This window comes from Ranitomeya variabilis, chromosome 5, assembly GCF_051348905.1.
Source record: "Ranitomeya variabilis isolate aRanVar5 chromosome 5, aRanVar5.hap1, whole genome shotgun sequence".
NCBI classification, from domain to species: Eukaryota; Metazoa; Chordata; class Amphibia; order Anura; family Dendrobatidae; genus Ranitomeya; species Ranitomeya variabilis.
Genome location: NC_135236.1, coordinates 42,225,333 through 42,250,700, shown reverse-complemented (window position 1 = coordinate 42,250,700; position 25,368 = coordinate 42,225,333). Strand labels below are relative to the sequence as shown.

The following is a 25,368-nucleotide window of genomic DNA, read 5'->3' as shown; positions in this document are numbered from 1 at the left end:
CATTCCTCCTTGCAGATCCTCTCCAGTTCTGTCAGGTTGGATGGTGAACATTGGTGGACAGCCATTTTCAGGTCTCTCCAGAGATGCTCAATTTAGGTCAGGGCTCTGGCTGGGCCGGTCAAGAATGGTCACAGAGTTGTTCTGAAGCCACTTATTTGTTATTTTAGCTGTGTGCTTAGGGCCATTGTCTTGTTGAAAGACAATGACCCTCTGTATTTGTTTTGATGAAGTCTTCTCTTTGTGGTAGATTACATACTGAAACACCTACTTTCTGGACAGTGTTCTTCACTTGATTGGATGTTATGAAGGGACTTTCTTTTCTATAGAAAGGTTTCTGCCATCATCTTTCACTGTTTCCTTCCATGGATGTCCAGGACTTTTTGAGTTCACCAGTGCACTCTTTTCTTTTTTTGCAGAATGTATCAAACTGTTGATTTGGCTGCTCCTAACATTTCTGCTGTCTCTCTGATTGATTTCTTCTTTTTTTCAGCTTAATCATAGTCAGTTTCTCTTCAATTGAGAGCCTCTTTGACCGCATGTTGTGGGTTCACAGCAACAGCTTCCAAATGCATATTCCACACCTGGAATCAGCTCCAGACCTTTTACCTGCTTAATTGAGGATGGGTTAACAAGAGAATAGCCCATGCAGCCTATTATACAACTTTTGAGATATATGTCCAATTACTTTTGGTCCCTTTAAAAAGGCAGCCACATGTTAAAAAGCTGTAATTCCTAAACACTTACTCATACAAGGATGTAAATACCCTCAAATTAAAACTGAGGGTCTGCACTTTAAGCCAATAATGATTTTATAACTGTATTTTGAATATACAGTGGGTACGGAAAGTATTCAGACCCCTTTACATTTTTCACTCTTTGTTTCATTGCAGCCATTTGGTAAATTCAAAAAAGTTTATTTTTATTCTCATTAATGTACACTCTGCCCCCATCTTGACTGAAAAAAAAAGAAATGTAGAAATTTTTGCAAATTTATTACAAAAGAAAAACCAAAATATCACACGGTCATACAGTACAGACAAGAAGTTTGGACACACCTTCTCATTCAAAGATTTTTCTCTATTTTCATAACTATGAAAATTGTACATTCACACTGAAGGCATCAAAACTATGGATTAACATGTGGAATTATATACTTAACAGAAAAGTGTGAAACAACTAAAATTATGTCTTATATTCTAGGTTCGTCAAAGCAGCCACCTTTTGCTTTGATTACTGCTTTGCACACTCTTGGCATTCTCTTGATGAGCTTCAAGAGGTAGTCACCGGGAATGGTCTTCCAACAATCTTGAAGGAGTTCCCAGAGATGCTTAGCACTTGTTGGCCCTTTTGCCTTCACTCTGCGGTCCAGCTCACCCCAAACCATCTCGAGGCCAGGTCATCTGGCGTAGCACCCCATCACTCTTCTTCTTGGTCAAGTAGCCCTTACACAGCCTGGAGGTGTGTTTGGGGTCATTGTCCTGTTGAACAATAAATGATGGTCCAACTAAACGCAAACCGGATGGAATAGCATGCCACTGCAAGATGCTGTGGTAGCCATGCTGGTTCAGTATGCCTTCAATTGTGCATAAATCCCCAACAGTGTCACCAGCAAAGCACCCCCACACCATCACACCTCCTCCTCCTCTATGCTTCACGGTGGGAACCAGGCATGTAGAGTCCATCCGTTCACCTTTTCTGCGTCGCACAAAGACACGGTGGTTGGAACCAAAGATCTCAAATTTGGACTCATCAGACCAAAGCACAGATTTTCACAGGTCTAATGTCCATTCCTTGTGTTCTTTAGCCCAAACAAGTCTCTTCTGCTTGTTGCCTGTCCTTAGCAGTGGTTTCCTAGCAGCTATTTTACCATGAAGGCTTGCTGCACAAAGTCTCCTCTTAACAGTTGTTGTAGAGATGTGTCTGCTGCTAGAACTCTGTGTGGCATTGACCTGGTCTCTAATCTGAGCTGCTGTTAACCTGCGATTTCTGAGGCTGGTGACTCGGATAAGCTTATCCTCAGAAGCAGAAGTGACTCTTGGTCTTCCTTTCCTGGGGCGGTCCTCATGTGAGACAGTTTCTTTGAAGCGCTTGATGGTTTTTGCCACTGCACTTGGGGACACTTTCAAAGTTTTCCCAATCTTTTGGACTGACTGACCTTCATTTCTTAAAGTAATGATGGCCACTCGTTTTTCTTTACTTAGCTGCTTTTTTCTTGCCATAAAACAAATTCTAACAGTCTATTCAGTAGGGCTATCAGCTGTGTATCCACCAGACTTCTGCACAACAAAACTGATGGTCCTAACCCCCTTTATAAGGCAAGAAAAATCACACTTATTAAACCTGACAGGGCACACCTGTGAAGTGAAAACCATTTTTGGTGACTACCTCTTGAAGCTCATCAAGAGAATGCCAAGAGTGTGCAAAGCAGTAATCAAAGCAAAAGGTGGCTTCTTTGAAGAACCTCGAATATAAGACATAATTTCAGTTGTTTCACACTTTTTGTTAAGTATATAAATCCACATATGTTAATTCATAGTTTTGATGCCTTCAGTGTGAATGTACAATTTTCATAGTCATGAAAATACAGAAAAATCTTTGAATGAGAAGGTGTGTCCAAACTTTTGGTCGGTACTGTAAGTACTCAGACCCTTTGCTCAGACACTCTACTTATAATAATAATAATTTTATTTCTATAGCTCTGACTTATTCCGCAGCACTTTACATTTTAGAGGGGACTTGTACAGACAATAGACATTACAGCATAACAATAAACACAAAGATCAAAACAGATACCAAGAGGAATGAGGGCCCTGCTCGCAAGTTTACAATCTATTATATATCTATATAAGACCTCTCAGCTCACAGTGCATGTCAGACCAAATGAGAATCATGAGGTCAAAGGAACTGGCCAAGGAGCTCAGAGACAGAATTGTGCCAAGGCACAGATCTGGCCAAGGTTACAAAATAATTTCTGCAGTACTCAAGGTTCCTAAGAGCACAGTGGCCTCCATAATCCTTAAATGGAAGAAGTTTGGGACCACCAGAAGTCTTCCTAGACCTGGCCGTCCAGCCAAACTGAGCAATCGTAGGAGAAGAGCCTTGGTGAGAGAGGTAAAGCAGAACCCCAACATTACTGTGGCTGAGCTCCACAGATGCAGTAGGGAGATGGGAGAAAGTTCCAAAACGTCAACTATCACTGAAGCCCTCCACCAGTTGGGCCTTCATGGCAGAGTAGTCCAACGGAAGCCTCTCCTCATTGGAAGACATATGAAAGCCATCATAGAGTTTGCTAAAAAACACATTAAGGGCTCTCAGACTATGAGAAATAAAATTCTCTGGTCTGATAAGCGGAAGATAGACCTTTTTGGTGATAATTCTAAGCAGTATGTGTAGAGCAAACCAGGCACTGCTCATCACCTGCCCAATGCAATCACAAAAGTGAAACATGGTGGTAGCAGCATCATGTTATGGGGGTGTTTTTCAGCTGCAGGGACAGGACGACTGGTTGTCACTGAAGGAAACATGAATGCGGCCAAGTACAGAGATATCCTGGATGAAAAGCTCTTCCAGAGTGCTCTGGACCTCAGACTTGGCCGAAGGTTCACCTTCCAACAATGCAATGACCTTAAGCACACAGCTAAGATGACAAATGAGTGGCTTCAGAACAACTCTGTGACCATTCTTGACTGGCCCAGCCAGAGCCCTGACCTATATCCAATTGAGCATCTCTGGAGAGACCTGAAAATGGCTGTCCACCAACGTTCACCATCCAACCTGACGGAACTGGAGAGGATCTGCAAGGAAGAATGGCCAAGGATCCCCAAATCCATTGGTGAAAAACTTGTTGCTTCATTCCCAAGAAGACTCATGGCTGTACTAGCTCAAAAGGGGCTTCTACTCAATACTGAGCAAAGGGTCTGAAGACTTATGACCATGTGATATTTCAGGTTTTTTTAATAAATTTGCAAAAATTACTACATTTCTGTTTTTTTCTGTCAAGATGGGGTGCAGAGTGTACATTAATGAGAAAAAATGAACTTTTTTGAACTTTCCAAATGGCTGCAATGAAATAAAGAGTGAAAAATTTTATGGGGTCTGAATACTTTCCGCACCCACTGTATATTCAAAATATAGTTATAAAGTCATTATTGGCTTAAAGTGCAGACCCTTTTTACAGTCCAGAGTAGGCTCAAATGTGGAACACGTAGGTTACATGACCCAAAAAAATAATGCTCATCGGTAACTTAACGCCTTGAAAAACCCAGACATTTTTCTTTTTTTTTTCACTTTCGGAAGGCGAAATGGATGGTTTTTAATGAAGGTTTAAAGATGCTGTGATCGGAAGGAACTTTTTTGTTTTACTTCCGTGAAGTAGAAATCTGACCTGGTTATATGAGACAAAACCAGGTACACCCTCTTGAACACTACGGTTTCACGCATCTGGACATGTTAGAAAGCAAAACTTTCTTTGGGAAGTTTTTCAAATTGATGAAGAGATGAACAGCAACATGTGACAAATTCTATATCCAAAAGCAGGGTGCTAAAAAAATAAGTACACTCCATAAATCAATAGTTTGTAGCATCAATGACTTGCAGTAATGGATTTCTGTATGACTTTATCAGTCTGGAGGAATTTTGGCCAACTCTTCTTTATAACGGTGCTTACAGTCATGGTGGTTTGTGTGCACTTGTTTATTCTCATCTTTCTTATGGTCTTCCCTAAGCTTACCTTTTGGGTTTTAGTACTCGAATGTGACCTGGCCATTGCAATACATTAATTCTATTTTGTTTCTTCATTCTATACTGAAGTAGATTTGCTGGTGCGTTTGGAGTCTTTGTATTTTTTCAAGTCAAAGTTCTTTTTTGGGAAAACTTTAGCCTGACATTTGACTCTGGAATAGCTTGGCCTACAGTGGAGTTCATAGTCGACGCAATGACTGGAAGATGCCCCGCTCTCGTAGCTATAAAACAAGCCCAAATCATCCTCCCTAAACTACGGAGCTTGACAGTTGGTATGAAGTGTTTATGCTGATATGCTGTGTTTATTTTTTGCCAAATATCTTCACTTTGGTCTCATCTGTCCAAAAGACATTTTTCTAAAAGTTTTGTAGTTTTTTCAGATTCAACTTTGCACATATTAGCCAGGCTGACATGTTCTTTTTAGAAAGATGAGGCTTTCACTTGGCAACCCTCTCGATCAAGCCATGCTTGTTCATTCTTTATATAATAGTACTATCATCAAATTGATCATTTACCTTGCTTATGTGGACTTTAGAGTCTGAGCTGTAGCTTTTTTATTATGATTATTATTATTATTATACATTTTTATAGCGCCATTTATTCCATGGTGCTTTCATGTGAAAAGGGGCAAATATAGACAAGTACAATAAACATGAGCAAAAACAAGGCACTAACAGGTACATAAGGAGGGAGGACCCTGCCCGCGAGGGCTCAAAGTCTACAGGGGATGGGTGAGGATACACTAGGAGAGGGTAGAGAAAGTTATGCAGGGGTAGCTCTTAGGTTTTTTGCAATTCTTCAAAAAAATTACACGGTCTGACCTGGGGGCATATTTGTCGTCCACTCCTGTAAAGGTCATCAAATGTCTTTAAAGTTTTCTAATTGTAAATAATCCTACTTTAGAACAATGGACTCCAAACGGTTTCAAAATTTGCCAAACTTCCCAGATTGATGGGAAGCAACAATTACTTCTCTAAGATCATGGCTAATGTCTCTCATTTGTGGCTGTCACAATCCATTTTTGGATTTGCGGCAGCTCTGGTTCCACTCAGACTAAAACTTTTTTCCTTTTGGACTATCGGGGGTCAATGTCAGTTTCCCCCCCCCAAGGCAATCTGGTGTTACTGCAGTGCTGCTGGGTCAGCTGATGCAGGTGGTGACCACTCCCACCATCCTTTAAAAGGTCACCTGATGCAGGTCAGCTGATTGTTGATGATACAGTTTCTTTCTGGAGACCGGCCTAGCCGGAGCAGCTCTCTGGTGTCAGCCACGTCTGGTGATTGGAGTCCAGTTGCTGTTGTTATCTGCGGTGTGGAGCTTAGCAGCAGTGTTCATAAGCTTTTGGTGTTTGTCACTTCCCCCTGTGTGTATTATCTGCAGAGGTGAGGTTAGTGCTCCTTGCCGGCCAGGGCACTAATAGGTGACTACTAGAGATGAGGTATCCTAACAGTATCCTGGGGGAAAGGACCCACATAGGGCATTAGGTGAGTGCAGGGACAGGCTCAGGTTTGAGCTTAGGTGGTGACCATCCCCCGTTCCCTACGGGTAGGGCCTTCCTCTCACCTTTTCCATCCGTTGTTTGTGAGTTGTGCCGTCCGTTGACCGGCCACCCGTTGGATCGGGTCACACCGTGACAGTGGCATTGTATTAACGTACTACTGAATAATCCAGGCCAATGTACTGCAAAAATTGTCTGCTTTTATAGAGGTGATCACTAGTGATGATCAAACTCTAACATGCTTGAGTGCTCAGTACTTGAATCAAGCCAGTCGAACCCACTCTGACAAAACGCTAGTGGCAGGACAGGCCAGCACCTCTAAGGTGTAGAGGGTCAGTTCATGCCACATGTCCAGCTTCGATACCCAATAGTTATTCAGCACAGGGGAATGACGGATGATGCTGGTATTGTTGGCTAGGTAATCCTTTACCATTTTCAAAATCTTTTCCCTTCTTGTCAGGCTAATCCAGGCATCAGAGCTTGGCCGCTGAGAGGGTCTAGTGAAACGGTCCCAGACTGTTGGTAGTGTTCATCTGCCTCTGTTGGACCTGGTATATGTCTCCCTCGCTTCTCCTCCTTGGTCAAGGATTTATGACCTCTGCCATCAGTGTTGTCAGATGGGATTTTTTTTTGCTAACTGTTCAACTAGAGTCTTCTGTTATTGTACCATTTTACAAGCCCTCACCGCAGCAGGAAGGAGAGATAGAAACTTCTACTTGTGGGTCAAGAAGTGTCACTTGAAAGGCAGCAGAACATAAAGTCAGTCATGTGTGCCAGACTCTCAATAGCCAAGACTTCCCTGTCCCCACCAAGAGGACAACTGTCCATCTCTTCCTCCTCCCCCTCATCCTCCTCCTTTCAGCCCATCCATGCTGAACAGACAGGATGAAGCTGGTGTGGGTAGTACCGTCTGTAGAGCAGGCACCCATCTCCCATTCCTCCTCAGCCTCCTACTCCTCATTATCACCAATTCCGAGATGAGAATATGAGATGAGGCTGGGCTGGGTAGTATCAGCCTGTGTTCTTTCTTCCTCCATCTCCACCTGGTCCACATGCAAAGCCTCCTCTTTAATTGTGAGCAGTGAGCATTTGAGTAGATACAGAAGCAGGAAGGTTACGCTGATTATGGCATCATCGCTGCTCACCATCTTGGTTGATTCCTCAAAGTTTTGTAGAAACTCACACATGTCAGACATCCTTGTCCGCTTGTCGGTTGTTTTGTGCAGAGGCTGGCAGGAATACAAACTGCCCTCTGATGCTCACAGAGCCTTGTCAAGATATGTAATGTGAAGTTCCAGCATGCGGTCATGTCGCACACAAGTAGGTGAGCTGCCACTTTAAATTGCTTCTGCAGTTTTACCAGACTGGTGGTATTAGTTCCTGACTTGCAGAAATGGGCGCACATGCGGCGTACCTTCACAAGTATATCAGGCACAGGGGAAGAGGCAGTGGTATCACCTGCAGACACTGATTGTGAACCCTACTGATCTTGGTAGGGCACAGGATGAAAATGGCAATTAGTTTTTCGTCTCTGCTTTCTTTAAAAAAACAAAAAATTGGGGAGCACCTAACCCTTGGCCTGGGAACTTCACGCGTGTGTCTGATCTGGGGAACAGTTGCCTGCCTTCCTGCCTTCCCTTTCTGGCCACACCACTACCTCTTTCTAACTGTTGCAGTGCTGTGGATTCATCCACATCTTTGTTGCTGGCCTTGCTTTGCATGGCACCTTCACAGGTTGGGTCAGTGACTTCATTGTCCACCACCTTGTCTTCCATGTCCTTATCCTGGTCCTCCTACTGACTTGTTGACTTAACAACATCACTTGCTGGCAATTTTCTCTCATCATCATTTAAAAAGAGGGATCAGACTGGGGGGTAACTGTCTTGTGCCGGGTCCGGAACTGTCGGAGCTGTCTCCTCTGTTGTCTGGGGGAAAGCTTAGAGACTCGGACCAACCTTTGCACTACAGAGCAGGGGGCATGGCTACAAGGGGGAGCCTGAGTGCGCACGTAAGCAGACAGACTTGGCGGGAAGAAGCAGCTCGCAGCAGGGACAAGTGAGTGCTCCGACTCCTGAGCACCGGAATAGCACAGGCCCGCGTTCGTGCTTCCCTGCGGTAACTCACAAAGACTGTGACTAGTATCTTGCCATGTGCCCGCTGGCTGCTGTGACGCGAGGTGCCAGATGCTCCGGGCCCGTGAGTAACGCGCGCGCACCGCTTAGGAAGGACCTCATCGTCAACTGTGCTCTTACTCCCCGGTGTACATCTGTCGAGCCACATTAGGCTCCGTTAGTGTTGTGGACTGTACTGCACCCCACTCAGCAAACCCTGGACCAAGGAACTCATTAAAGATGCTGAGGACAAGCCGCTGAAATCGGATTAGACTCAAGGACGCCCGCAGGACGACACTGGATCCACCCCACACTGACTGTGTTGGCGCCACCGTACCCACTGTGGACTCTTCAGTTAGGAAGCCGTCAGACTGATAAGTTAACCCTTGAGAACTGTTTTTTCTCTATTACATACTTTACCCCATCCCATATACCATCTGTTAAACCTCAGTTTTATCCTATCTCCTCCCTGCGTGGAGTATACCCCTGTTCAAGTAAAACTACTTTAACTCTTGCTCTGTCTCCTGTCCATTACTGCATCCCGCAACCTGCTCACACTACGCATAGTTGGCAGGATGCAGTCCAACAGCATGGAGGCAGTAGAGCAAGAAGTTGGGGGGGCAGCTGGGGGAGCCCCAAGGTTCAGCATATCCCTGGGGCAATGTTAAATAACCTCCTGAAAATTTTTGGAAGCAACACTCTGCTTTGGGACTGGACTGAGTGGGTCAGGGGAATGATGAGGATGCACACCATGACCCCCGTGTTAGAGGCAGAGGTTGCCATATTGGCTCTAGACAGAGAGGCGAGGAATTCTGTCATGCTCAGACCTCCAGAGTTTAACACTTTTGACAAGGTGCTTAAAATACTGGAAGAAATCCATGGAGACCCCATGGACGTAGGGGAATTACGTATGCGTTTATTTAGCAGTGTTCAAAGGGAGGGGGAGACAGTTACCCAGTACATGAACGTGCTACAGGAAATCCATTCTGCAATTATTAAGAAAGACGGTGCAGGTATAGAGTCTACTGACGTAGTATTGCGGGATCAGTTGGTGACAGGCTTGAGAGATACTGAAACAGGCCTTCCAGGAGCGCTTGCCGGTAAATCCGCGCATTACCTTTCTAGAAGTAGGGAGCGAAGCGTGCACGCGAACAGGACCAGGGATTGACAGTCCCGACGGGGAAGGTCGGGAGTGGGGAGGTATCTGTGACCATGGCCACCGAACCAGGATGGGAGGTTGAGCTGCAGAAAGAGATCCAGGATATGCAAGAAGAATTGATTGAGTCAAAGAAAAAGCCAACAGCATCATTAAACTTGTCCGGAGGTAGAACTGTCCCGCAGAGAAGAACTGCCTACATGCTACAACTGCGGTGAGACTGGACATTTGGCTTAGGGTTGTGTATGATGGGGGATTCCCCTTCAACACCGTCCATTAAACTAGGAGGCTCCGTGGCTGGGGGACGTTACTCAGAGCCTGAACAGTCAAGAGGAGAACTAGAAGTCCCACAAGACTAGTTTCCATGTGTCCTCTCTTTTGGGCTGAAATGGATGGCCGGGCCATACGTTGTTTGGTTTACACCAGCTCTCAAGTAACCACGATGCCTGAGACATACTTCAGACGACATTTCCCCGAAACGATATGGCCCAAATGGGGCCCGGTGATAAAATTGACTGCAGCTAATCATTTACCTATCCCGTTTGCAGGGGTAGACTGGATGAAAGTTACTGTTTGTGGCAAAGATCTGGGTCGAAAGGGAGTGATGTTGACCGCTGGAGATGCAGGCAACGGTCATGCTGTTACTCTGGGGATGAATGTTTTGAAGAAACTGGGGAGTCTTCTTATCAACGAGTTGACTGATGTGTTCCTGAAACAGTGGAGCCCTCGTACTCCTCAGAGGAGAGTGTTTCAGCAGTTGATCCACGTGGCCCAATCCCAAAAAACCTTTAGTGATGGGAAAACACTGGGAAAAGTGACCGTTCCAGCCACAGCCAACCTTGTTCTACCACCGGGCCAAACTGTGCTCACCCTCCCAATCCAAGCTTGCACCCCCCTGGAGGAAGTCGAGATTCAGATAGTGCCAGTTTTGATGGAGCAGCTACTGTACTTCCAGGTCTCCTTGTTGCACGAACGTTAGCTACTGTGCATGACGGAACTGTACCAGTGCGATGTGTTAACTTGGGAGAAGGTAACCTCAGGCTTCTGCCCAGGAGGGAAGTGGTGCAAATTCTGGGCATGCTGGAAGAGCTGATACCACCGGAGGCTGTTCAACTGACAGTGAAACAGGGAGATCCTTGGACAGTGGCAGTGGAAATGCTAACTGTATCAGAACACCAGCACCTACAGGAAGGGTGCTGAATCTGGGAACAAATGTGCGCTGAACTCACAGAACTTTCACCTCAACAGTTACAACGGGTGGAAGCTCTGCTGGGGCGATATCAGGACATATTTGCCTGTCATGATTATGATTTCGGCTGCACTACAGCAATCACCCATGAAATTCCCACAGGAAATGCCACGCCCATTATAGAATGATACCGACAGATCCCACCGCAAATATACCAAGAGGTGAAGGGGATGCTGACACAAATGCTACAGAGTGGTGTTATTCAAGAAAGCCAGAACCCGTGGGAGGCTCCCATTGTGCTGGTGCGGAATAAAGATGGGACTCTGCGTTTCTGTGTGGACTATCGGAAATTAAATGCCTGCACTGTGCGTAATTCATATCCTCTACCCGGGATTGAAGAATCATTGTCTCCCCTGGGAAACGCAAAATACTTCTCGTTATTGGATTTAGCCAGTGGCTATTGGCAAATACCCATGTCCGAGCACGAGCGAGCGAAGACAGCCTTCATACTATCTATGGTGTTGTTTGAATTTAATCGGATGCCGTTTGGCCTTGCTAATGCATCCGGGACCTTTCAGCGACTCATAGAAAGGTGTCTAAGTGATTTAAATTTTGAGGCCACTCTCATCTATCTGGATGATATCATTGTGTACACATTTGAGGAACATCTGCAAAGGCTGGAACAGGTGTTGAGTTGTCTTCAGAAACACTGCCTGAAAGTGAAGCCTCAGAAGTGTCATCTATAATAATAATAATCTTTATTTATATAGCGCCAACATATTCCGCAGCGCTTTACAGTTTAACAGTTTCAAACACAACAGTCATGGGTAACAATGTTAACAATACAGTAATAAAGCAAAATAAGACAAAATAAGACGACCCTGCTCGTGAGAGCTTACAATTTACAATGAGGTGGGGAGATACAAAGTACAGGAGCTTATTTACAATGATGTATTTACAATGATGGTCCAGCCATCTTCAGGGGGTGGGGGGTAGATGGAGATAGTGAATGGGCTACACACACACAAACATAAAATGAATTTGATTAGGGAATGTGATAGGCCGCTCTGAACAAATGTGTTTTGAGCGAGCGCCTAAAACTATGCAAGTTGTGGATGGTCCTAACATCTTGGGGTAGAGCATTCCAGAGGATTGGCGCAGCACGGGAGAAGTCTTGGAGTCGGGAGTGGGAGGTACGGATTAGTGCAGAGGATAGTCGGAAGTGATTTGCAGAGCGCAGTGGTCGGTTAGGCCGATAGACAGAAATGAGGGAGGAGATGTAAGGGGGTGCCGCACTGTGGAGAGCTTTGTGGGTGAGAACAAGTACTTTGAATTGTATCCTGTAATGAATGGGCAGCCAGTGTAACGACTGGCGAAGAGCGGACACGTCCGAGTAACGATTAGCCAGATGGACAACCCTGGATGCTGCATAAAGGATGGACTGGAGAGGGGAAAGTCGCGTGAGGGGGAGGCCAATTAATAGAGCGTTACAGTAGTCATCTGTTTCGCTCTCAGATTGATCTGGGACATGTGGACTCTTCAGTCAGGAAGCCATCAGACTGATAATTTAACACTTGAGAACTGTTGTTATCTCTATTACAAACTTTACCCAGTCCCGTATACCAACTGTTAAACCCCAGTTTTATCCTCTCTCCTCCCTGCATGGAGTACACCCCTGTTCAAGTAAAACTATGTTAAATCTTGCTCTGTCTCCTGTCCGTTACTGCATCCCGCAACCTGCTCACAATCATCTGACTCTTGATAATAATAATAATCTTTATTTTTATATAGCGCTAACATATTCTGCAGCGCTTTACAGTTTTTGCACACATTATCATCACTGTCCCCCTATCAGTATGTCTTTGGAGTGTGGGAGGAAACCGGAGTACCCAGAGGAAACCCACGCAAACACGGCGAGAACATACAAACTCCTTGCAGAAGTTGTCCAAGGTGGGATTAGAACCCAGGACTCCAGCACTGCAAGGCTGCAGTGCTATCCACTGAGCCACCGTGCTGCCCTTGACTCTTGATAAACTAATTACATTTTTCCAAAGTCATCTTCTAATGACCGGGGCTGCTCAAATATTTGGGCAACACTACAGAGCAAGAGGCCAGAACCAATAAATGGAAATGTAAAGAGCTCCTCGGAATGGCCGAGTGTGGGATCACTTGTCTCCTGGGACTCGCCTCTGAAGGAGGATAAGAGGGAGGATCTTGGCTAGTGGAAGACAGGGTGGTGCTGAGAGAAATACTGGAAGCATTATCTGCCATCCAACCAACTCCCTCTTCACACTCTTCTGGCATCAAGGGTGGTGTCCTGCACCTCCCTGCAAAGTAGGAAAGGAAGCTAGGTCTCGTGGATGAGCATGTTTGTTGTGCAGTTTGCACAGTTCACTTGGCCCATGACCATGGCCTCTGCGTGCACCATCATCAGCACCTCCACTTTCCTGTTCCTTACCACACACCTTGCACATTTTAAATTAAATATACAGTACAGACCAAAAGTTTGGACACACGTCATTAAAAAATTTGTTTGTATTTTCATGACTATGAAATTGTAAATTCACACTGAAGGCATCAAAACTATGAAATAACACATGTGGAATTATATACTTAACAAAAAAGTGTGAAACAACTGAAAATATGTCTTTGTAATAATTACAGTATATGGGTACTACGGAATCTAATAGCATGGGATAAAGCCAGTCCGAGAACAAAGTTGCAGCAAAGAATGTTTTTACTCGAAACAGAAATGTAAACAGAATTGACACAGATATTTCTGCAATTGCAATGAGGTCTTCAGCTCAATATAGTAAATAGCAAACAGATATTCCTGCAGTAGTAACAAGGTCCTCAGAACAATAAAGTAAATCACAGCAGACTGAGAGGTGAACAGATATTTAAACAAGGAAGTCCAATAAGGTTATTAGTGTGTATGCACACAGTACTTAAATGAGGAAGTCCAGCAAAACTTGATCACACATGTGCACAGTACTTGTTAGTAGGAGTCCAATAATTCGCTGATGATGCATTATGTGAATGCAGTCCTGGGAAAGAGAGGACGAGGGAAAAAGAGAGAGAGCGCTATCTAAGCGTAGCAAATGAGTAAATCTTTCTTCATGAGACAAGCACAGCTTGAATCTTGCTCACCTGGTGTGGTTGTGCAAAGAGGCACAACACTGGGAAAAGTTTTGCAAACAAAGAAGATACTTCCACTAGTGCACTGTCCGTCGCAGAAGTTCCGGAGGCGAGAGGTAGCTGAATGGGGAAAAGCAGACCACTGAGTAGTGAGCAGAAGAAGCAGGGAGTTCACCAGCAAACCAGCAGAAGCTCAGGTGCCAGCAGCACAAAATACTCAGGCACATGAGAACGCATGACCCGGACTTAAATAATCAGGACAGACAGGAAGTTCCATGACAGGGCGAGATCCAAGACTACATCTTGATCAGGGCGAGCAGGCACCAGGAAAGTCCAGAATCCTTACAGTCTTACATTCTAGGTTCTTCAAAGTAGTCACCTTGTGCTTTGATGACTACTTTGCACACTCTTGGCATTCTTTTGATGAGCTTCAAGAGGTAGTCACCGGAAATGGTCTTCACTTCACAGGTGTGCCCTGTCAGGTTTAATAAGTGGGATTTCTTACCTTATAAATGGGGTTGGGACCATCAGTTGTGTTGAGCAGAAGTCTGGTGGATACACAGCTGATAGTCCTACTGAATAGACTGTTAGCTGCTTTTTTCTTGCCATAATACAAATTCTAAGTAAAGAAAAATGAGTGGCCATCATTACTTTAAGAAATGAAGGTCAGTCAGTCCGAAAAATTGGGAAAACTTTGAAAGTTGCAGTTGCAAAAACCATTAAGCGCTACAAAGAAACTGGCTCACATGAGGACCGCCCCAGGAAAGGAAGACCAAGAGTCACCTCTGCTTCTGAGGATAAGTTTATACGAGTCACCAGCCTCAGAAATCGCAGGTTAACAGCAGCTCAGATTAGAGACCAGGTCAATGCCACACAGAGTTCTAGCAGCAGACACATCTCTACAACAACTGTTAAGAGGAGTGTCATGGTTCCCAATGGCAAGGGAACATCAGAGAACTTAAATAACAGACTAGCTCTTGGGTGATGGAATCTCGAGCTGACCGTGAGCTAAACCTACCACACAACTAACAGTGGCCGGGTGACGTACCTACGTTTTATCCCTAGACGCCCAGCGCCAGCCGGAGAACTAACTAACCCTAATAGAGGAAAAAACAGACCTGGCTTACCTCTAGGGAAATTCCCCCAAAAAGGAGACAGAAGCCCCCCACATATATTGACGGTGAGTTCAGAGGAAAAGACATACGCAGTATGAAGGTAGGTTCAGCAAAGCGAGGTCCGCTTACTAGATAGTAAGAAGATACAATAGGGAACTTCACGGTCAGCTGAAAACCCTATTAAAATACCATCCAGAAATTACTTTAAGACTCATGTGTCAACTCATGACACCGGAGTGGTAATTTCGGCCCACAAGAGCTTCCAGCTACAGAAACATAACATAACTGTGAACTGGAACAAAAATGCAAACAAACTTAGGACTAAGAGTCCAACTTAGCTGATAGTAGTCTAGAAGCAGGAACATGCAACAGAAAGGCTCTGGTTACATTGATGGCCGGCACTAGAATAACTGAGCAGCAAGGCTAAATAGGATACTCCCACATCCTGATGGAAACAGGTGAACAGAGAAAGTGAAGCACACAAATCCAGTACCACCAGCGACCACCGGGGGAGCCCAAAAACCAAATTCACAACAGTACCCCCCCCTCAAGGAGGGGGCACCGAACCCTCACAAGAACCACCAGGGCGATCAGGATGAGCCCTATGAAAGGCACGGACCAAATCAGAGGCATGAACATCAGAGGCTGTCACCCAAGAATTATCCTCCTGACCGTAGCCCTTCCACTTGACCAGATACTGAAGTTTCCGTCTGGAAACACGGGAGTCCAAGATCTTCTCCACAACGTACTCCAATTCACCCTCAACCAACACCGGAGCGGGAGGCTCAACGGAAGGCACAACCGGTACCTCATACCTGCGCAATAATGACCGATGGAAGACATTATGGATAGTAAAAGATGCCGGGAGGTCCAATCGAAAGGACACAGGGTTAAGAATCTCCAAAATCTTATACGGGCCGATGAACCGAGGCTTAAACTTAGGAGAAGAAACCCTCATAGGGACAAAACGAGAAGACAACCACACCAAGTCCCCAACACGAAGACGAGGACCAACACGACGACGGCGGTTAGCAACATGCCGAGTCTTCTCCTGGGACAACTCCAAATTGTCCACCACCTGTCCCCAAATCCGATGCAACCTATCCACCACAGTATCCACTCCAGGACAATCCGAAGACTCCACCTGACCAGAAGAAAAGCGAGGATGAAACCCCGAATTGCAAAAGAAAGGAGAAACCAAAGTGGCAGAACTAGCCCGATTATTGAGGGCAAACTCCGCCAACGGCAAAAAGGCAACCCAGTCATCCTGATCCGCAGACACAAAACACCTCAAATAAGTCTCCAAGGTCTGATTAGTTCGCTCAGTCTGGCCATTAGTCTGAGGATGGAACGCAGACGAAAAAGACAAATCAATGCCCATCCTAACACAGAACGCCCGCCAAAATCTAGACACGAACTGGGTCCCCCTGTCAGAAACGATATTCTCCGGAATACCATGCAAGCGAACCACATTTTGAAAAAACAGAGGAACCAACTCGGAAGAGGACGGCAACTTAGGCAAGGGCACCAAATGAACCATCTTTGAAAAACGGTCACACACCACCCAGATGACAGACATTTTCTGAGAAACAGGGAGATCAGAAATAAAATCCATAGAGATGTGAGTCCAAGGCCTCTTTGGAATAGGCAAAGATAACAACAATCCGCTAGCCCGAGAACAACAAGGTTTGGCCCGAGCACAAACCTCACAAGACTGCACAAAAACTCGTACATCTCGAGACAGAGAAGGCCACCAGAAGGACCTAGCCACCAAATCCCTGGTACCAAAGATCCCGGGATGACCTGCCAACGCAGAAGAATGAACCTCCGAGATGACTCTACTGGTCCAATCATCAGGAACAAACAGTCTACCAGGCGGGCAACGATCAGGTCTATCCGCCTGAAACTCCTGCAAAGCCCGTCGCAGGTCTGGGGAAACAGCAGATAATATCACCCCATCCTTAAGGATACCTGTAGGTTCAGAATCACCAGGGAAATCAGGCTCAAAACTCCTAGAAAGGGCATCCGCCTTCACATTTTTAGAACCTGGTAAGTATGAGACCACAAAATTAAACCGAGAGAAAAACAACGACCAGCGCGCCTGTCTAGGATTCAGGCGCCTGGCAGACTCAAGATAAATCAAATTCTTGTGATCGGTCAATACCACCACCTGATGTCTAGCCCCCTCAAGCCAATGACGCCACTCCTCAAAAGCCCACTTCATAGCCAAAAGCTCCCGATTACCAATATCATAATTTCGCTCGGCGGGCGAAAATTTTCGAGAAAAGAACGCACAAGGTCTCATCACAGAGCAATCGGAACTTTTCTGCGACAAGACCGCTCCAGCTCCGATCTCGGAAGCATCGACCTCAACCTGAAAAGGAAGAGTAACATCAGGCTGACGCAACACAGGGGCGGAAGAAAAGCGGCGCTTAAGCTCCCGAAAGGCCTCCACAGCAGCAGGGGACCAATCAGCAACATCAGCACCCTTTTTGGTCAAATCAGTCAAAGGTTTAGCAACATCAGAAAAACCAGTTATAAATCGACGATAAAAATTAGCAAAGCCCAAAAATTTCTGAAGGCTCTTAAGCGAAGAAGGTTGCGTCCAATCACAAATAGCCCGAACCTTGACAGGATCCATCTCAATGGAAGAGGGGGAAAAAATGTACCCCAAAAAAGAAATCTTTTGAACCCCAAAAATACACTTAGAACCCTTCACACACAAGGAATTAGCCCGCAAAACCTGAAAAACCCTCCTGACCTGTTGGACATGAGAATCCCAGTCATCCGAAAAAATCAAAACATCATCCAGATACACGATCATGAATTTATCCAAATATTCCCGGAAAATGTCATGCATAAAGGACTGAAAGACTGAAGGGGCATTTGAAAGACCAAAAGGCATTACTAAATACTCAAAATGGCCCTCGGGCGTATTAAATGCGGTTTTCCACTCATCCCCCTGCTTAATTCGCACCAAATTATACGCCCCACGGAAATCAATCTTAGAGAACCACTTAGCCCCTTTTATTCGAGCAAACAAATCAGTCAGCAGTGGCAGAGGATACTGATATCTGACTGTAATTTTATTCAAGAGTCGATAATCAATACACGGCCTCAAAGAGCCATCTTTTTTAGATACAAAGAAAAAACCAGCTCCTAAGGGAGATGAAGAAGGACGAATATGTCCCTTTTCCAGGGACTCCTTAATATATTCTCGCATAGCAGCATGTTCAGGTACAGATAGATTAAATAAACGACCCTTTGGAAATTTACTGCCCGGAATCAGATCTATGGTACAATCGCAATCTCTGTGAGGAGGTAGTGAACCAAGCTTAGGCTCCTCAAAAACATCACGATAATCAGATAAAAATTCCAGAATCTCAGAGGGAATAGATGACGAAATGGAAACCAAAGGTACGTCCCCATGAGCCCCCTGACATCCCCAGCTTAACACAGACATTGCTTTCCAGTCAAGAACTGGGTTATGAGATTGTAACCATGGCAATCCGAGCACCAAAACATCATGTAGATTGTACAACACAAGGAAGCGAATCGTCTCCTGATGGTCTGGATTCATACGCATAGTCACTTGTGTCCAGTATTGTGGTTTATTACTAGCCAATGGTGTAGAGTCAATTCCCTTCAGAGGTATAGGAACTTCCAGAGGCTCTAGATCAAACCCACAGCGCCTGGCAAAGGACCAATCCATGAGACTCAAAGCGGCGCCAGAGTCGACATAGGCATCCGCGGTAATTGACGATAATGAACAAATCAAGGTCACAGACAAAATAAACTTAGACTGTAAAGTGCCAATTGAAATAGACTTATCAACCTTTTTTGTACGTTTAGAGCATGCTGATATAACATGAGTTGAATCACCACAATAGAAGCACAACCCATTTTTTCGCCTAAAATTCTGCCGTTCGCTTCTGGACAGAATTCTATCACATTGCATATTTTCTGGAGCCTTCTCAGAAGACACCGCCAAATGGTGCACAGGTTTGCGCTCCCGCAAACGCCGATCAATCTGAATAGCCATTGTCATGGACTCATTCAGACCTGTAGGTGCAGGGAACCCCACCATAACATCTTTAATGGCATCAGAGAGACCCTCTCTGAAATTCGCCGCCAGGGCGCACTCATTCCACTGAGTAAGCACAGACCATTTACGAAATTTTTGGCAGTATATTTCAGCTTCATCTTGCCCTTGAGATAGGGCCATCAAGGTTTTTTCAGCCTGAATCTCTAAATTAGGTTCCTCATAAAGCAACCCCAAAGCCAGAAAAAACGCATCCACATTGAGCAACGCAGGATTTCCGGGTGCCAATGCAAATGCCCAGTCTTGAGGGTCACCCCGCAGCAAGGAAATTACTATCCTAACCTGCTGTGCGGGATCTCCAGCGGAGCGAGATCTCAGGGAAAGAAATAATTTACAATTATATTTGAAATTCAGGAAACGAGATCTATCCCCGGAGAAAAATTCTGGTATAGGAATTCTAGGTTCAGATATAGGAGCATGAATAACAAAATCCTGTAAATTTTGAACCTTCGTAGCAAGATTATTCAAACCTGTAGCCAAACTCTGAGGATCCATTTTAATCAGGTGAGATCAGAGCCATTCAAGGATTAGAAGGAGAGAGAGAGGCAAAGGCTGCAATTAGAGCAGAAATGCAACTGAGTCGACAATAGAGCAAGCTCAGAAGAAAAAAAAAAAAAAAAAAATCTGCAGACTTCTTTTTCTCTCCTTTCTTCTGCCAACGGTTTTAACCCTTGGCCGGCCATACTGTCATGGTTCCCAATGGCAAGGGAACGTCAGAGAACTTAAATAACAGACTAGCTCTTGGGTGATGGAATCTCGAGCTAAACCTACCACACAACTAACAGTGGCCGGGTGACGTACCTACGTTTTATCCCTAGACGCCCAGCGCCAGCCGGAGAACTAACTAACCCTAATAGAGGAAAAAACAGACCTGGCTTACCTCTAGGGAAATTCCCCCAAAAAGGAGACAGAAGCCCCCCACATATATTGACGATGAGTTCAGAGGAAAAGACATACGCAGTATGAAGGTAGGTTCAGCAAAGCGAGGTCCGCTTACTAGATAGTAAGAAGATACAATAGGGAACTTCACGGTCAGCTGAAAACCCTATTAAAATACCATCCAGAAATTACTTTAAGACTCATGTGTCAACTCATGACACCGGAGTGGCAATTTCGGCCCACAAGAGCTTCCAGCTACAGAAAAATAACATAACTGTGAACTGGAACAAAAATGCAAACAAACTTAGGACTAAGAGTCCAACTTAGCTGATAGTAGTCTAGAAGCAGGAACATGCAACAGAAAGGCTCTGGTTACATTGATGGCCAGCACTAGAATAACTGAGCAGCAAGGCTAAATAGGATACTCCCATATCCTGATGGAAACAGGTGAACAGAGAAAGTGAAGCACACAAGTCCAGTACCACCAGTGACCACCGGGGGAGCCCAAAAACCAAATTCACAACAGAGGAGACTTTGTGCAGCAGGCCTTCATGGTAAAATAGCTGCTAGGAAACCACTGCTAAGGACAGGAAACAAGCAGCAGAGGCTTGTTTGGGCTAAAGAACATAAGGAATGGACATTAGACCAGTGGAAATCTGTGCTTTGGTCTGATGAGTCCAAATTTGAGATCTTTGGTTCCAACCACCATGTCTTTGTGCGACGCAGAAAAGGTGAACGGATGGACTCTACATGCCTGGTTCCCACCGTGAAGCATGGAGGAGGAGGTGTGATGGTGTGGGGGTGCTTTGCTGGTGACACTGTTGGGGATTTATTCAAAATTGAAGGCATACTGAACCAGCATGGCTACCACAGCATCTTGCAGCGGCATGCTATTCCATCCGGTTTGCGTTTAGTTGGACCATCATTTATTTTTCAACTGGACAATGACCCCAAACACACCTCCAGGCTGTGTAAGGGCTATTTGACCAAGAAGGAGAGTGATGGGTGCTACGCCAGATGACCTGGCCTCCACAGTCACCAGACCTGAACCCAATCGACATGTTTGGGGTGAGCTGGACCGCAGAGTGAAGGCAAAAGGGCCAACAAGTGCTAAGCATCTCTGGGAACTCCTTCAAGATTGTTGGAAGACCATTCCCAGTGACTACCTCTTGAAGCTCATCAAGAGAATGCCAAGAGTGTGCAAAGCAGTCATCAAAGCAAAAGGTGGCTACTTTGAAGAACCTAGAATATAAGACATAATTTCAGTTGTTCCACACTTTTTTGTTAAGTATATAATTCCACATGTGTTAATTCATAGTTTTGATGCCTTCAGTGTGAATGTACAATTTTCATAGTCATGAAAATACAGAAAAATCTTTAAATGAGAAGGTGTCTCCAAACTTTTGGTCTACTGTATATGTCTGCAAACTTTATGGGAAAAAAATATTTAGCCCAGACAAAAACTGTTGTTTTAATGGTGCTGCAGCAGCGGGGGTATACTAGTACTGCAATAGTAATATTAAACCCTGCCTAGATGCCTGTGAGCCTAAACTTTCCTTCCACTGAATGCAGGTAACAGCAGTTTTACTACAGAAAATAAAACATTTAGCCCTGTGCAGGAGCAGTATACAAGTACTGTAATAGCAATATTATTAAACCCTGTCTACATACCTGCTGTAAATGACACTCTCCCTCCTATAACAGCTCTCTCTGCACGGCTTCCTGTACACAGTGTGCTGTGCATCACATCGCTAGGTCTCATATAGCTCCCCATGACGTGATGCTACAGCATTACTGTGTGTGACGGGCATCCCCGCATGTTTTTTGGCTGTCTGACAGGTGCCAAAAATATGGGGTGGGGACTCCATCATGGTGCTCAAGCATCAGTGATTCTCAACCAGTAACGAGCATGCCCAAATACCCCGGTACCGATCAAGTACTGAACAGCGGCGAGCACGCTCGCTCACCACTAGTGGTCACACTCGCAGATGAACAATGAGTGATGGACTGCTACTCACCCTCTTAACCTTGTGGAAGCAATAAGAGTGTGTTTAATTTTTTGCACAATGCAAATTCATTTTTGATGAGTTTTTGATAACTAAATAATGGTTTAATTGGTCATTGTTCCTCATCTGAGGTTGTATTTCATTTAAGGCCGTCTAAGGACCAGATATTGTCCCGATATGTAAATCCATGTAGGTAAAAACCCTTCATGTCTGTGGACATCAGTGGTGCATATTTGGTTACCTTAGGAGCCCAGTGTGGAATCAAGTACAGAGGGAGCCAACCAAAAGAGAAGAAAGCAAAGCCCGGCGCAGGAGCCAGGACACTTAAGTAACACCAATACTGCATGACCCCTTTAATGTCTCGAATTTGCCCAATTCCATTCTGCCTGGGTTTTCTCACTTTTTTTTTTTTTTTTTTTACTTTTAGGTCTATTTTAATGGATATTTCCGCTATAATGGCCGCAGCGCAGTGGCAGAGTGTAATCTGCAGATTGCTGGAAAAGATGTGTGCACATATATAGATCCTGTTAGCGGTGACAAGTGGCATTGTGTGAGACCTCAGAACCTGCCGTGCCATTCATTAATCTTTCACTCGATGGGTGGATACCGAAAAGTGACAAACGCTCTGGAGGACTCTTTATTTAGTGGGTGAGTGATGCCTTCTTTCTCCAAAGGTTTAATCACACCTTTATTTCAGTAGATAGAAAAGACCAAAAAAGTCGTGCAGTGGAAGTATCTATGGACATCGCAACTACACGGACTTGTTAGACAATATAAAGTAATAAACAGCGTCAGGCAGCTGCTGCCAAGACGAGCAATAGCATGCAGCAAATCGGTAGATAGTACATGATTTACGTGTCATGAATAGGTTCAGAGGTGGACGATAATGGAAAAAGTGGATTACATTATTGTTATGGATAACACCAGGGAGATCCCACAGATCCCACCACTGTTACCACTTTGTCAGGGGACGCAACTCCACTACCTCCAATCGTCAGGATAATTTTTGGCCGATTCTAGTTCGATTCTAGTATGAAGTGTTTTACTATGGGAACGAAAACTTAGGCTGAAAATTGACAGACGAGTGATGGACAAGTCGCAACTGCTTCCACTACTAGGCCAGTTATTTGGGAACTCAAAGTGAGTGTATGGTATATACTCCTCAGACTCCAACGTATGGAATATACACTGCGGAGCAAGAGGGTAACAATGTTCTCAACTTTTCAGTTTCGGACTCTACATCTCACCATCCACTACTGTTTCAAACCTAAGACTGCCAACATTTTTCAGACAAACATCTTGGCTATCTCATACATAAATTTGGCTTGCAACTATTTATCATATAATTAGTTATGCATATTCTTGTCATGTCACTGCATTGTTACTGTTTTGCCCCTAAAAATCAAATTTTTTATTATTTTGTTAATCCTCCTTTTTGCTTTCAGCACTTCCTGATCTCTTCTGGGCATGCTCTCAATCAGATTCAAGTTTTCTCGACCAAAATCTGATCCAAGATCTCTTCTACTCATTCCCATGGCTGGTGCATACTGGTCGCCTCACTTAGGTATATGTACAGCTGTTTCTTCAACTCTATCCACAAGTCTTTGATTGGGTTGAGGTCTGGAGACTGTGGGGACAATCCAGCACCTCAACTTCATTGTCAATGAACCATTTCTTCGTCAATCTCGACGCATGCTTCATGTTGTCCTGCTGAAACACTTTGTTGTCCTTTTCATACCTATTGTACTTGAGGGTACAAAGTAACTCGTCTTGTTGGATACTTATATATAGCTCAGCATTGAGGCCACCATTGATCCTGGTCAAGTATCCAACGCCTTTGGCTGTGAAACAACCCCATATCATCAGGCTTCCTCCATCAAACTTGACATTTCCTTCAATTTCTTGATCCATTAGCCCTTTTATCCCTTGTTTTTTTCAGACCCATTTGCACCCATCAGAGAGGTCTATTGACTTTCATCTCATTGCTCCAAATCACCAGTTTCCAATCTTCTACTGTCCCCTTTTCGTACTTGTTTGCAAACTCGAGTCGACTCTTCTTATGACAATATTGAAGTTGAGGCTTCTTCATCTTTTTTCGGGCCACCATTCCAGACCCGTGTAACATGCGCTGCACGGTGCTTGCATGGACTTCTGTGATCACACTTATTATGAAGTATACGAGCCACCTCCACTGTCATGTTTGCCGCACCAGAACTGATAGACCTTGTCATAAGCCAACTTGTTGAATCCGGTATTTTGCCTGGACATCCACCTCTTGGCTCTTGAATGGATGGATGGATGGACTTCTTTTTGCATATTACCACCTGTCATGGCGCTCACATGATGTAGTTTGGCAATTTTCTTGGCTGAAAGACCACTATCGATGAGCTGGATGATGCTGTTTCCCTTTTCTAGGGAAATCTTCTTCATGACTGCTCTTCGATTCAAACCAGTGACTTTACACTTGGGAATCAACCTAATGACACACTGAGTTATTAGAGAATGTGAGAACAGGATGTAATTTGTAGTATACAGGAAGAAAAAGATTATTCCACCAACAGGAGCTAAGCAGTAACGATGCAGTGACACGACAAGAATCTGCATAACTAATCATATGCTAAATAGTTGCATGTCACATTTACGAATGAGATAGCCAAGATGATGGTCTATAAAATTATGGTAGTCTCACGTTAGAAGCAGTAGTGGATGGTGAGATATGGAGCCTAAAATTCAAAAGTTCAAAACATTGTTTCCCTTTTGCTCATCAGTGTATATATACCCTGATACGGTGACTGCCACAATAACTCCACAATAACAAAATAATTTGCTAGATGTCACCAACAAACCTTTATACAGACCAATTGGCCTCCCATGACAGGTAGCATATGGCTCCAGGGGTGCGGTTTACATAACAAAAGGACTAGAGGTATCAAATTTTATATAGTTAACATGGGAAGCTAGGCAGTGTTTATAAAAATATAACAAAAGCTATGGAGGATATCTATTAAATTAAAACTTAACCTTTAATAAATATGTATAAAATACTCGGGTCCTAACCAAACAGTGAAACAAAGTGCTCAAGTGAACCAGTGCTCAATATAAAAAAATTGGAACAGTCTTACCAATTTGGACGGACAGATGGAGGAAGTCTCACCAATGTTGTAAGGTAGGTGGTTCCAGGGTAAATACATAAACTGAAAAAAGGGCCAAGGGTAGGGAATGATATATTACCTCTGTCTTCCCTGTAAACCCTTGAAGAGCTCCTGTCCTAACAAGGACAGGCCCCAAGTGAGCCCTGCTATGGAAACCCACCAACCAAAATATATCCTAAATGTCTCTTTTCTCCCTACGCGTTTCAACTCCAATGAAGGAGAATCATCAGGGGAGTTATATACCATGTAAAAAATACCAATGGGTATTCTTATTAGTTCAGA

At 44.5% G+C, this 25,368-nt stretch overlaps 1 protein-coding gene across 4 annotated transcripts in view; it reads left to right on the top strand.

Annotated features, from left to right (window-relative positions):
* The window catches only part of LOC143774301 (NXPE family member 3-like), a 243,563-nt gene that overhangs the window by 191,749 nt on the left and 26,446 nt on the right, over nucleotides 1-25,368 (top strand). For all 4 annotated transcript variants that reach the window (XM_077261746.1, XM_077261748.1, XM_077261745.1 and 1 more), the window contains exon 3: nucleotides 22,362-22,582. In XM_077261746.1, the coding sequence (XP_077117861.1) occupies nucleotides 22,362-22,582 (221 nt within the window). The remainder of the gene's footprint in view (nucleotides 1-22,361; nucleotides 22,583-25,368) is intronic.